This window comes from Podarcis vaucheri (genome assembly GCF_965113315.1).
Source record: "Podarcis vaucheri genome assembly, chromosome: 3".
Taxonomy (NCBI): domain Eukaryota; kingdom Metazoa; phylum Chordata; class Lepidosauria; order Squamata; family Lacertidae; genus Podarcis; species Podarcis vaucheri.
The window spans coordinates 92,115,065-92,127,517 of record NC_138761.1 but is presented as its reverse complement, the minus strand read 5'-3'; the positions used below and the strand labels follow the sequence as shown (position 1 = coordinate 92,127,517).

The 12,453-nt window shown below is 41.6% G+C and overlaps 1 protein-coding gene across 11 annotated transcripts in view; it reads right to left on the bottom strand.

Moving 5' to 3' along the window:
• The window catches only part of DST (dystonin), a 299,556-nt gene that overhangs the window by 168,028 nt on the left and 119,075 nt on the right, over positions 1-12,453 (bottom strand). For all 11 annotated transcript variants that reach the window (XM_082218107.1, XM_082218116.1, XM_082218117.1 and 8 more), the window contains 5 exons: positions 5,346-5,458; positions 4,752-4,858; positions 3,520-3,639; positions 2,305-2,400; positions 2,089-2,216 (listed from right to left, as the gene is read on the bottom strand). In XM_082218107.1, coding sequence (XP_082074233.1) covers positions 2,089-2,216; positions 2,305-2,400; positions 3,520-3,639; positions 4,752-4,858; positions 5,346-5,458 — 564 coding nt within the window. The remainder of the gene's footprint in view (positions 1-2,088; positions 2,217-2,304; positions 2,401-3,519; positions 3,640-4,751; positions 4,859-5,345; positions 5,459-12,453) is intronic.

Below are 12,453 nucleotides of genomic sequence, written 5' to 3'. Positions count from 1 at the left end.
TGTTGCTTCAGAAATACTGCTCCCAAAACATACATTGGCCCCATACACAGCAGTCTAAACATTTGCTATAAACAGTATTAAAGCTTATGCTCTGGCCATGTCCCTCTTAAAACTATACATAGCCCCGTTGGAAAGAACTAAAATGAAGTATGTGTGGTTTGTTCACTTTAAGTACATACAACATGCATTTATTAATTTAAAAAAATCAGGTCAAAATATTAAGATTAATCTTTATCTTCTAAATAGGAAAATTAGTGCCTGCTTGCCATTTTGATGCCACTTTGTTGAATTTAATGGAGATACTGTGGTTTAAAATGTGATAGTGAATCAATTATTTGGACAGCTTCATCATTATGGGGTGTGTGTGTGTGTGTAATTCAGAATGTTTGCCAAAGTTGGTATATGTATTTTACCTCCTCCTGGCAATCAGTAATCATGTTAATGTCAAAAATGAAATCCAATGGCATTCTTTAGCTTTCAGCTCACAGAAAATCTCAATTCTTATTCATATTTCAAATGGTAAATGAGCAGCTGGGATCTTCCTCTATTGACCCTCAAGGATGATGCCTGCACACTATCTTCTCTAAAAGGTAGAGAGCTTCATTCTTACTCCTATTATTCAATCATTTCATGTTCTATAAAACCCCACCCATATCATGCCATTGCTGCTTGAAGCTATAAACAAGTTGAGCTTTTCCTTAAAAGACTGTGCTGGCTTGCTATTTGGCCCTTGCATGCTTGGCGGAAAAAAATCGTACTGGCTGCTGAATGGCATGTAATTACACGTGTTAACTCCGGGTGCATGGGTGCCTGTGATCCATGTCTGTATTAAAGTATACTACAAACTTATTGCTATATGATCCTGTGACATGTCAGTTCCCTCCCTATCTATTGACTTCAGCACCAAGTTAATTAATTAATTTAGTTTCATAAACTGTATACACTGCTTGATTGTGAAAAGCCTCAAAACGGTTTACAAAAATATAAAACAAGAAAATCAAAACTCACACCCAAACTTTGAAACATACAAAATACTAAAACGGATTAAAATTACCTCAACTTTCTAAGCATCAGGGTAAGCTTGTCTAAACAATCATGTTTTTAGCAGGCGCAGAAAAGAGTACGGTGGAGGCACCTGATCTCAATAGTTGATAGGATTGCTCTTATTAATCTACTCATCTTAAAGATACAGTAACATACATCATGGTGGGTTGTGTGTGCAAAAGGGGCTACCGATTAGGAGAGGAAGAGACACGGAAAGAGGGGTGGTCTGTATGCAAGTGAGAGTTGAAAAAAGATGGAGGAAAAAGAAGGTGAAGGTGAAAGTGGTGTGGGTATGTGCAAAGGGGCTGCAGAATAGGAGTTCAGAGGAGGCATGGCTATGTTGGGGGGGGTGATCTGTGCGCAAAGAAGAATTGAAAAACGGAAGGAAGGTGGAAGAAAAAAACAGAGTGAAAGTGAAAATGGGAATGCACAAGAGGCTGCAAAAATAAAGAAGGGAATAGGAGGCATCGGAAGAGGTAAACAGGGGCATGAAAGAATCTGCATAGCAGGAGAGGACAGTGGCTTCATAGTTGGCCGGAAGATGGAAAGGGTGCTTAGCAGTAATGTGTGGGAAGAGGAAATGCAGGAGATTATTGGGGGGGGGGGGTACTTTGTATGCAAGGGGGCTTGCACAAAAGGGTGAGAGGAGACATGGGCATGGGGGCAAAGGTAAAAACAGGGGTGCAAAGAGGGGCTGCAGAAGAGAAGAAAGAAGTGGCTTCAGAAATGGGGTTGGGAAGGTGAATAGTAAGCTGAGCAGCTGTGTGGATTAGGAAGTTAATGTGGGGGGAAGTGGCAGTGGGGTTAGCAAGCAGAGCAAGCAGGGGTGCAGACCCTAGTAATAAAATTAAACTTAGGTTTGGATGGATTTCTTATAATAAACGTTTGAGCCTATCAAATAAGATTCTAACTTGCCAATGTACCTAAAGTTGATTTTAAGTATTCTAATAAAAGTGCCCTTGTCCATTTCGCAAAATACCGCACTGGCCATTTTCAAACAAACAGGCAGAGAAGCAAGCTTGTAAAACAAAAATACCAACATACCTTTCAACTTCTGGTCGAAGTGTTTTTTCTCTTTCCAACATAGCAATAATTAGCTTCCCCCACTCTTTCTCTATGTCATTTGGGTGGTAACCTTGAGGAAGCTTGATACGCCCAAATTCTATCCAAACCTTCAAAACAAGGAATGATTACATAAAGCCAGGATAAAAGGAAACAAGACCAGCATTCAAAAATACATTTTTTTAAAAAATGGCTTACCTCCAGTAATTTATATAGGTGTTTGATTTTTGATTTCTCTATCTCCTTTGGTGGAATTTCTGTTTCTTTAAATTGTAAATATTGGTTATAAAGTGCCTAAAGAAAAACAAACAAGCATTGCTGTCATGTTTCTAAAAGATAGTTTTACTATTTACTCTGAATTGTTGGTCTGCTGAAGCTTTTGAAAATCTTTTCATGCCCATAAGTGTGGAACCGGTTTGTGTGGGTTTACTCACTATCCTAACCAAACCACTTCTTAGATTTACAATGGTAAGAGGAGAATTAAAATGTCAAGTGCCTAATTCAACCTTCACTTGGCATCCCCATGCCTTAAATTCAAATATAATACTGACTATTCCGAGCACTGGCATTCATGGTTTCAATCCAGAAAACAGCAGCTGGCACAGAATTCTGTTCAATTTCTTCCTTCGGAATGTGACTTGACAGTCCAGACCCCAAACTTTGAGTTAGATTGGGCAATGGTTCGCACAGCCTCAGTTAAAATTTCATCTCAGTGCCTCCAAGCCAGGGGAATCCCCTGTGCTGCTCAATACTGACATGGAAGCTGTACAACTGGACTGTGTCTTCTTCCCAAATTTCTAGGAGCCCAACGGCTACAATGTGTAACTAGCCAAGACCTGGTGAGCTTTTTACCTGCATGGGGTGATTGAGGGTCAAAATCTACAAGGTCAGAAGATAGCTGTATCGCTGACTACCCATTGTGTAAAACTCTGTTTATGGTAAACTTTATTTGAGCTCCTCTGGGAGGAAGGGGGATATATGCATTTAATTAATAAAACTAACATGACCAATAGAAGGCTTAGCCTTCTCTCTGACATGCTAGCTTCCCATCAACAGAATGTTTTTATTCTGGGAAGCATTCAATTATGCAACTTGCACTACCACCCACACTCCCAGGAAAGCCCTACCAATGCTTTTCTTCTGAATTCATGGATTGTTTCCTGGCTATAAGTGAGGTTGGACTAAGAATCAGTGCTCTAGCTGGACAAGAGACAGGCTGCATCTGAGGGAAAGAGTTGAGAATTTTTGAGCCCAATATTATGTGCTCCAGCAGTGGCACACAAGGGAATATGAGTAGGCTGTTACTAATTTGTATAGGAGTTTGTAAATCATGCTCTAAATAGGTAGGTGATCCCTCTAAAAGAATTAATGCAGAATGCACTTTATTCTGTATCTTGATAATGTAAACATTACCTTGAGTTCCACAGGATTGTTTGGAAACGCTCTGTCAGTCATCATCGTGGCATGGTGCCTGATCCACTGGATGAGGTAGTTCACCATATTCTGGTATTCAACCCACTTGACTTCAACATCCTAGCAAGCAAGTAGGAATCAAGTTCTATCAAAGCATTTTGTAGCACTGGAAGCCTACAGCAACAGACCTGACGGGCCGCTAAACCAACTCAGAATAGGATAGTGAGTCCTATAGCCATCTCTCTCTCTTGGCCCTTCGTGCTCCTACTGAGTTCCCTGCTCATAATGCTGCAGTGATGGAAGAAGCCCACAGTTCAAAACTAGGGCAATCCACTTTCTATGCAACTCTTAGTATTCAGATTCAACATTGGCCCTATGCTTCTTTAGCTCCTGGTCCAAAAACCCCCAGTTATCTCCCTTATCTGTATATCCATCTCCTTCCCATCGCTGCACTGAATACGATGTTTAGGCCCAGCCGTAATTTCTCCTTTGCTTCTATTCATTTCATTCCCCTACCAACCATGTATCATGAGCTGGCAGTGGCCCACTGGCACCTGTGTCATGGGGTCAATAAACTGTGCTTTGGGTGCGTAGGTCCCATGTCTAAAAGATGGGGCAACATGCTCGTTCTGGACAGAGTCACACTCTCTCTAAAGGAGAAAGTGAATAGGTACTCCTGGATAGATCTCTATCACTAGAGACACAAATGTCCCATGTGACTAGGTGTGCCTTTTACCTAAAGGTCAGCTATTCCAACTCCTTGCGATGCAGGAATCCTGCCCACAGCTGTCCCTGGGTAGGCTCAAACCACCAACTTTCTGATTAACAGCCAGATGCACTGACCCACTGCAACATCTTAGCTTTATCACATCCACCAGTTATGGCGGTTCCTACACTGGGATGGTCAGACCAATGTACTTAGTAACCTCAGGGCAGGACTGCTGCAATGGACTCTATGTAGGGCTTCCCTTGAGCCTGATTTTGGAGCTCCAGCTGGTGCAGAATGTGGTGGTCAGACTGCTGATGGAGGCACATGACCGACAAAAGGTGACACAACTGTAAAATCAGCTGCAAAGACTTCTCACATACTACCAAGCCAGGTTCGAATGTCCAAATCCCAGCAATCAGATAATATCCTCTTTTCTTTACAATTGCCAGTGAAATTAATCCTTCTCCATGACAAGCTTGTTTTGTATGTGAACGTAGTTTGTAATTGCTAATATTTTACTTACATGTGCACTGATGCCTTCACCACCTTCTGGTACTTTGGGAAATGCATCATAAAGTGATGACACATAAGTGATTACTGACTTCTCATCAGGCGAGGAGACATCAACATCTAAAAAAAGACATGCCACAGCTAATGTCTACCATACATACATTAAAGGTAAAGGTAAAGGTACCCCTGCCCGAACGGGCCAGTCTTGACAGACTCTGGGGTTTGTGCGCCCATCTCACTCAAGAGGCCGGGGGCCAGCGCTGTCCGGAGACACTTCCGGGTCACGTGGCCAGCGTGACAAAGCTGCATCTGGCGAGCCAGCGCAGCACACGGAACGCCGTTTACCTTCCCGCTGGTAAGCGGTACCTATTTATCTACTTGCACCCGGGGGTGCTTTCGAACTGCTAGGTTGGCAGGCGCTGGGACCGAGCAGCGGGAGCGCACCCCGCCGCGGGGATTCGAACCGCCGACCTTTCGATCGGCAAGCCCTAGGCGCTGAGGCTTTTACCCACAGCGCCACCCGCGTCCCTAATACATACATTAGAGAGTTACAATTCCAATGCAGTCTGATGCTATGATCTACTAAGGATCCCATTCACAAACTCACCTTCGGGGTCCAGAAGTCTGGCAACACCAAGTTTTTCTGCTACAAAAAAAGCATGCTCTAAATTTGCAAGGTTGCTTTGAACAGCAACGGTATTCATGTCTATCAGGTCCGGCCTGCAAGACAAAAACAATAATTTAAGTTTGATTTTGGAAAATACTGTGGTAGGTAAGATCTTCATTAATTTCAGTGGATGCATTTATGAAGGATATAACTCTTTCGTTTAGTTAGAGGAGGGATTTTTCCTCCATACCTGGGATGCAACCTGTTTCAATATTCAGCTTCAGGAAGGAATTTCCCGTCAAATCAAATTATTTGCGAAAAATAGTGGATACCTTGGTCAGAGTCATTTCAGTTCTTTTCTAAACCCTAACTGTGCAGTCTCATCTCTCTGCTAGGGATAGGGCAAATCTCATGGGGATATTTTATGAAGTGAAAGGGAGTTAAATGCATTGAGATCCTGTAAAGGGTTGGGCTAACTGCCCTTCCTAATAACATAAGAGAAGGCTGCTGGATCATGCCAATGACCCATCTAGTCCAGCACCTTACTTCCACGAGGTCTTTATAACGCTGCACCAAATTATTCCTTAGATCTTACATTGTCTGGTCTTCACACAGTCTCTTTTTAACATTCACAATTAGTGGAACATCTTTTCTAGAGGTCCACATACTGTCTGCATGTCTCAATTTTGGCAAGGTCCATCAATACCACCTCTCAATCAGTTACTCCATCAATAGCACTATAAGGCTTTAAATTCTTTAAAGACTGATGTCTGGCTTGACTGACTCAGCAAAGCACATCCCCATTGGTATAAGTAGCATAGCTGCAGCCAAGAAATTAAGAGAAACGTAAGGATGTATAGTGTCTCCAGTGAGCACCTAGCAGACCCTGCAAAGCAGAAGCAGATGGCAGTACTCTATCTGAATGAAAATGTTACCCATAATTCAATCATTACCTAAGAGGAGATGCATCAGTGTAGATGATATTATATACAATTACGTTTTAAGCGGCAAAATAAAGGAGTTGATGTTAAGAAAGAGAAGTGAACATAAAAAGAGGTAAGTAACCAGTGGTAATTTCAGGGAACAACAGGGGACAAAAGGACTTATTCATTTCCCTGCTGATAGAATTAATGAGATACAAATTCTAGGGACCATTGAAATCATTCACAGAGTAAACCTGAATTTATTTCGCTCCCCAATTTTGGGTTCACGTTTTGGCAAGTTTCCCTTTGTGTAGAAGACCTATTCCAATTCCTTAAAACAGAAGAGGGATTTCAAGCAAAAAATGCAACAAAAACACAGGACTTTAATATCAATAAGCTATTCCCCATGACTTCAGTCTAAAGTTATTGCAACAGACCCCTCTCACCCATTTGAATTTAAAGTGAAATTAATTCCTTCAACTGAAAAGGAAAAACAATAACATTTTCTACAGATTTAATATGCACATAAAGAACTACAAAGAATTGTTAGAAGAGTGAACTTGGAAAGCACTAATATTTTATGTCACAGTAATGCAGAGGAAAGATTAAGGAGGATTTCACATCATAGCATATACTAAGTGAATTGTAAAAACAACAACATTTATATCTGAAAGCAGATGCCTGCTGTTTTCATTTTGCTGAAATCCACGACATTTCACACATGCCGATAGTAATATAGCAAAACGTGAGATAAAAAACACAAAATGATGCCTGTTCAGCTGCTGACTTTTCAGGACAAGAAAGGGCAAGTTGTTATGCAAGCCTTGCCTGTTCATGGGAAAAGAAAAAAACAACAAAACAGAAGCAACGATTATCTGGCTGAAAGCGGGCAGCTAACAAAGTTTTCATCCAAGAGGGGGCAAATTGGATTTTCTTCAAAACAAAATAATCCTATTAACTGCAAAGGTACCGTAAGTGCTTGTCACAGATTTCAAACTAATATTTCTTACTCATGGTACAGCACTGCATATACACCAAGGTAACCACTCTTAGTAAAAGTTGGTTAAAGCAATTCTAAAAAATGTTTAAAAACCTGAAGCATTTTTATTAGGGGTTGTAGGGAAAGATCTGCCAAAAAAGCTGAAAAACATCTTCATGTACACGACAACAGCTATGAGAGTTTTAATAGCACAAGGATGGAAGACTGAAGAAACCCCAACTAAAGAATCATGGCAAGAAAAATGGATGGACTATGCAGAACTGGCAAAACTTACATACAAGCTACGGGACAAGGATACCTGTGACTTTAAAGATGAATGGGAACCCTTACAAAGTATTTGAAGACGCAGCAAAGTGAACTGGACTCCTTGGCTGGCTTTGAATAAACATTCACAAACTTTTTATTGATAATAATCAGCTAAATAGTTTGAGGAGCTATACAACTGTGTAGCATGCAGAAAACAGCATTTTTAGAGAAATCAAAGACTGGAGCTGAGGAAGTCGGGGGGTGGGTTTTGTGGGGGGAGGGACGGGGAGGGAGGAAAAAGGGGGGGGAATAAGGATGATATTTTTGTTTTAATTTTGAATAAAAAAAGTTTTTAAAAAAGCAATTCTCAAAAATGTTTCGCCAACCAGCTTTTAACATAGTTCTTAAACAAGAGATTGAAACCAAGCTATCCCTGGCACTATGTGTGCACCAAGCCTGAGTACGTATGTGTATGTATATATATCCCCATGTTCAACATTCACAGAAAAATGCTACCTTGTGCAAATTCTAAAATCTTTCAAATTGTGACATCATGCATACAATAGGAATATTATACTCAACAGTGTGCCTCAAGGGATAAATGACCCAGCCTTTAGTCATAACACTGTGAGTCATTCTATGGCAGGGATTTCAGAGAAGCTGGGTATTTGCCACCGAAGAAAGCACACAAATAACTCAGAAAGAGAGAGAATAATTCACTTGAAAAAATCCCAGCACTACATGTGCCACACCCAAAATAAACCGCTCACTTTCCAAATACATGATGTGTGTTTTTTCCTTTTTACTTCTGAAAAGGCCCCTCTTCTGTCAGACCTCTAAACAATATGGAGATAATGTGTTAGTTAACTTAATTATGATGGGCAGCACAGAAAACTCTTTCAGATATTCTCCGAGATTTTTTAGGCTTTCCATAATCACCCTTGTTCTCCCCACTCCAAAAAGCCACCCCTGACGTTTGGGAGGCCTTCCATAGTGGAATCTAATGGAGCAGAAGGGGGTGGAAATGAAACTGGGCAACAACATTTCAGTGCACAGAAGTTTGTATGCATGAGCTATTGAAGATCCAGGCACAAAAACAGAGGATAAAATGCAGCTATAAGACAGACACCAGAGAACAGAGCTGCACAAATCAGTGGTGCTCCCTAAATATATTTTGTTCTTACAAGATTTTGCTTAGAATGTGCTACAAAGGAGGGGGGAAATGCTGTAAAAACTGCAACACATCTAAGAATAAAATAAAACTATGGTCTTGCGGCAGAACCAAGCTAGAGGTTGCTGTACAAAGGATGCACAAAATTTCTTATGCACATAAGCAAGCAAACTTAAGGCCCTGTTTCTATAAATATATAACATGTTTCATCTGGTCTTGTGGTTACGGAAGAGAAAAGCTTAACTCATGTCTGGGATCGGAAAACATGCCTCAGCTGCTGTGCTGCACCAAGCTAAAAGGAAAAGCAATGCAACTGCAAGTTCTTCTCCAGGAGTAACCTATTTTTGTACAGTCCTGGTAAACTGTGGTTTGCCTTATTATGATGTGCAAACCAGGCTAGGAAATTCTCATGTTTTTCATTCCCCCACCCTGAAGTGCAGCTTCTCCCAAACCTGGGTGCTACTTCTAAACTCCCTCAAATTTAATAAGCCACTTACAATAAAGCACTGTAAGAGGGAGTTGTTCAGAAAGAAAGGTACATGTTCTGTGCGTATACAAACCCAAATTCACATCAAAAATAAAGGATAATGACAAAAGATTAACTGCTGGATCACAAATCTAAGGACAAATTCACAGCAAACACAGGACAACCACAGCAGAAAAAAGCTGGAGATGTTTACAGAGTTTGACCATCACAGATTTGCTGGCATATAACCCCAGAATATTCTCAAGCAACCCAACCTGTTTAAATTAGGGTTGCGACTGGGTTTGCAAACCAGCTGGTATTTTATTGCTCTGACCATTATTTTCTACCAGGTAACCTGTACTAGCTGCTAGAAAAAAACCATCAACCTCATAACCAGACAAGGATTCCACCCAGACAATGCCCTTGGCTGTACATTTTACCTTACCGATTCCATTCTGTGTCTACCTCAACCAGCTAAACTTCTTCAGGTTCTGCCCTGGTTCCACCTGCTGGTATCAAACTATTTTTTGGTTAACAACCCTAGTTGTGCCTATGGGATTATGGTATCTGGGCAGGGTGGTTATGACCTCATCTCACACTTGGTGGATGCTTGGACGTGACAATCAGAGACCAAAAGGGGGGGATAATTCATACAACCATATAGAAATAAGTTGTTCTGCCACTTCAACAAATGAAACTTAGGGGCAGCAATTGTAGGATGGGGGGGGGGGAAGTAAGTATTTCTTCACACAAGACATATCTGATGTATTGAATTTACCAATATGTGGTAGTGGCCACAAGCATAGATGGTTTTTGAAGGAGATGCTAGCTATGATGGCTATACGGAACTCCCAAGTTCTTAGGCAGTGGGCTACAGAAAACCAGTTCCTGGTAAGTAACAGAGGTTATTGTTTTCAAGCTATGCTTTGACCTTCCCATGTGTGTTTTGTTGGCCACTCTAGGAAGCAGGATGGTGCGGCTATGGCTCCACTTATCTTCTTATAACTTCCATTAAAGAAGAGCTTTCCAAACAGTGAGTCACAACACGTTATTGTGTTGGCTGTGGTGTGTAGGTATGTCACGCGATGTGTGCCCGTATCTCTTATAAGGGGTTAGTTTAGCCTCCAGTTTGCTAGTAAAACTGAATTACCATGTCACAAAGCGATGCATGTCTAAAAAGTGCATCACCAACATGAAAAGTTTGGAAAGCTCTGAACTAAAGTTTCACCATCACAGATTTGCAGGCATATAGTCCAGAATATTCAGAAGCAGCACTTCAAACCACTGCACCCCACAAAGTATGTCTTAATTGCTTAAATGGAGGGGTAAAGGGCATAACAAACCACCTTAACAGTAAAATTAAGATGCTGCAGGTCACTGTTAATTAATTCTTGAAAAGCGAGTAAACTCAAGACTGGAATTGGGGAACCTGTGACCCTTAAGATGCTGTTGGGTAATATTCCTATAATTCCTGAACACTGGCCATGCTGGCAGGGGCTGATGGGATCTGGGAGTACAACAACTGGATGGGATGGCCACATATTCCTCATACCTGCCCTAGATTCTGTCAGACTCAATCCTATCACTTGCCAGATTCACCGAGAAAATGCTCTACAACATACCTTCGCGATTCCATCTTCTCTACTCCAAACTGCTAGACTTCTCTAGGTTATACTCTGCTCCACTTCCTGGCCCCACAGTATTTTTCAAACCAAATGTATACAACTCTAGTTGTAACCATGGGATTATGATACCTGGTCAGGGTGATTATGATGACATAATAACTTTATCCAGCACTTGGGCATGACTACCAAGCAGGCAAAAATAAAGGCCAATTCATACAGCCATATGAACTGGCCTCACATTTGCTTGCCAACAGTTAGATCCAAGGAATTGGTACAATAAAAACATGAGCAACAATGCATGACTGATGCTATTCAGTAAAAAAAAAAAAGGAAAAAAAAAGCTGCCTTTAAGCAGTAAATATGCACAAGCATTTTCGGGACAGGCAATTAGCCAAAACAGTTTTAATCTCCCGAGAAGCAGGGAGTGCTTAGAATGCTGTGATTAATCTTTGACTGAAGCAAAAAGAAATGGTATGGTGATATTTCTTAGTCCACATAAAAGTACCGGTAGGTCTCCTATTCTGGGAGTATTACTATCAGCAGAGGAGCCAAGGCTGGAAGTGTAAAATTAAGTGAACACCCAAGTATAATCTTGTTTTTTTTTTAATTGCTGTAATTAGGTAATGCATGCACATATGAAAAATTCCTAGCCTCCATACTCATAAAGGATAATAATGGACAGGTGCGTGAGACAGCCATACATTTCTCTGCACGAGGGAATTGCTAAAAGCCATCAAAGACCATGCCAGGACATGCGCTGCTCATTAAAAATAATGCACGTGACTGAAGAAGGAATGGAAAGATTTCTGATTTAGACAACGTCTGTCACACCTTCTCACTGAAGAGGCTTCACATACAGAAAATGTTGTGATTCCATTAGACCATAATCAGTCTAAAATGAAATGAATTATGCAAAAGTCAGGATGACATATTAAATGCTTTAGATGTAAGTTTAGCTCAATTTGGTGTGCACCTTTGCATTTTGACATATTACCTCACTTACACAACCCACCTTTAGCCTTATTAGTGACTATACCTCATTCATGAGGAAATATGAGTGCATTTCAATTGTTCAAAGCCAATTGCCTACATTTCCTCAGTAACCCTTCAAACATTAACTGCAAGTTAGGCCTGCTTGATTATTGCCATATTGCAAACTGGGGTTGTGGGTGGAGCTGAGCAAAGTTTGGCCTGCCTGAAGTCAGCTAGCCTACTGATAAACAAGAAGATCTGAACAGAATAAATTTCAGACCCTTCATTCACACTCTTAGCTATTATTTCACAGCAGTGGTGGCTTCTTCCTCCATCTAGCACAGAGGTCCCCAACCTGCGGCCCATGGGCCGGAAGCGGCCCACAGAAGCTGTTTAACTGGCCCACGAGCTTCCCCCGAACCGAGCCGCCTGCTTGGTGAGTCCCTGCGTGCTGTGCTAAACCGGCACAGCGTGGAGACTCTCTTCCGGAGCTCTGGAAATCGCTTCTGCAGATGCCCAGGTGCCAGAAATCACAGCTGTGCAAGTCTGTGGTGCCGGAAATCGCTTTTGCGCAGGCACGATTTTCGACGTCTGGGCCACAGATGCGATTTTCAGCGTCACGCTGCGCCAGCCCGGCCCACGGAGGTTCTTTGCAGGAGTGATCCGGCCTATGCCCGGTAAGCCTTGCCCCTGATCTAGCAGAAG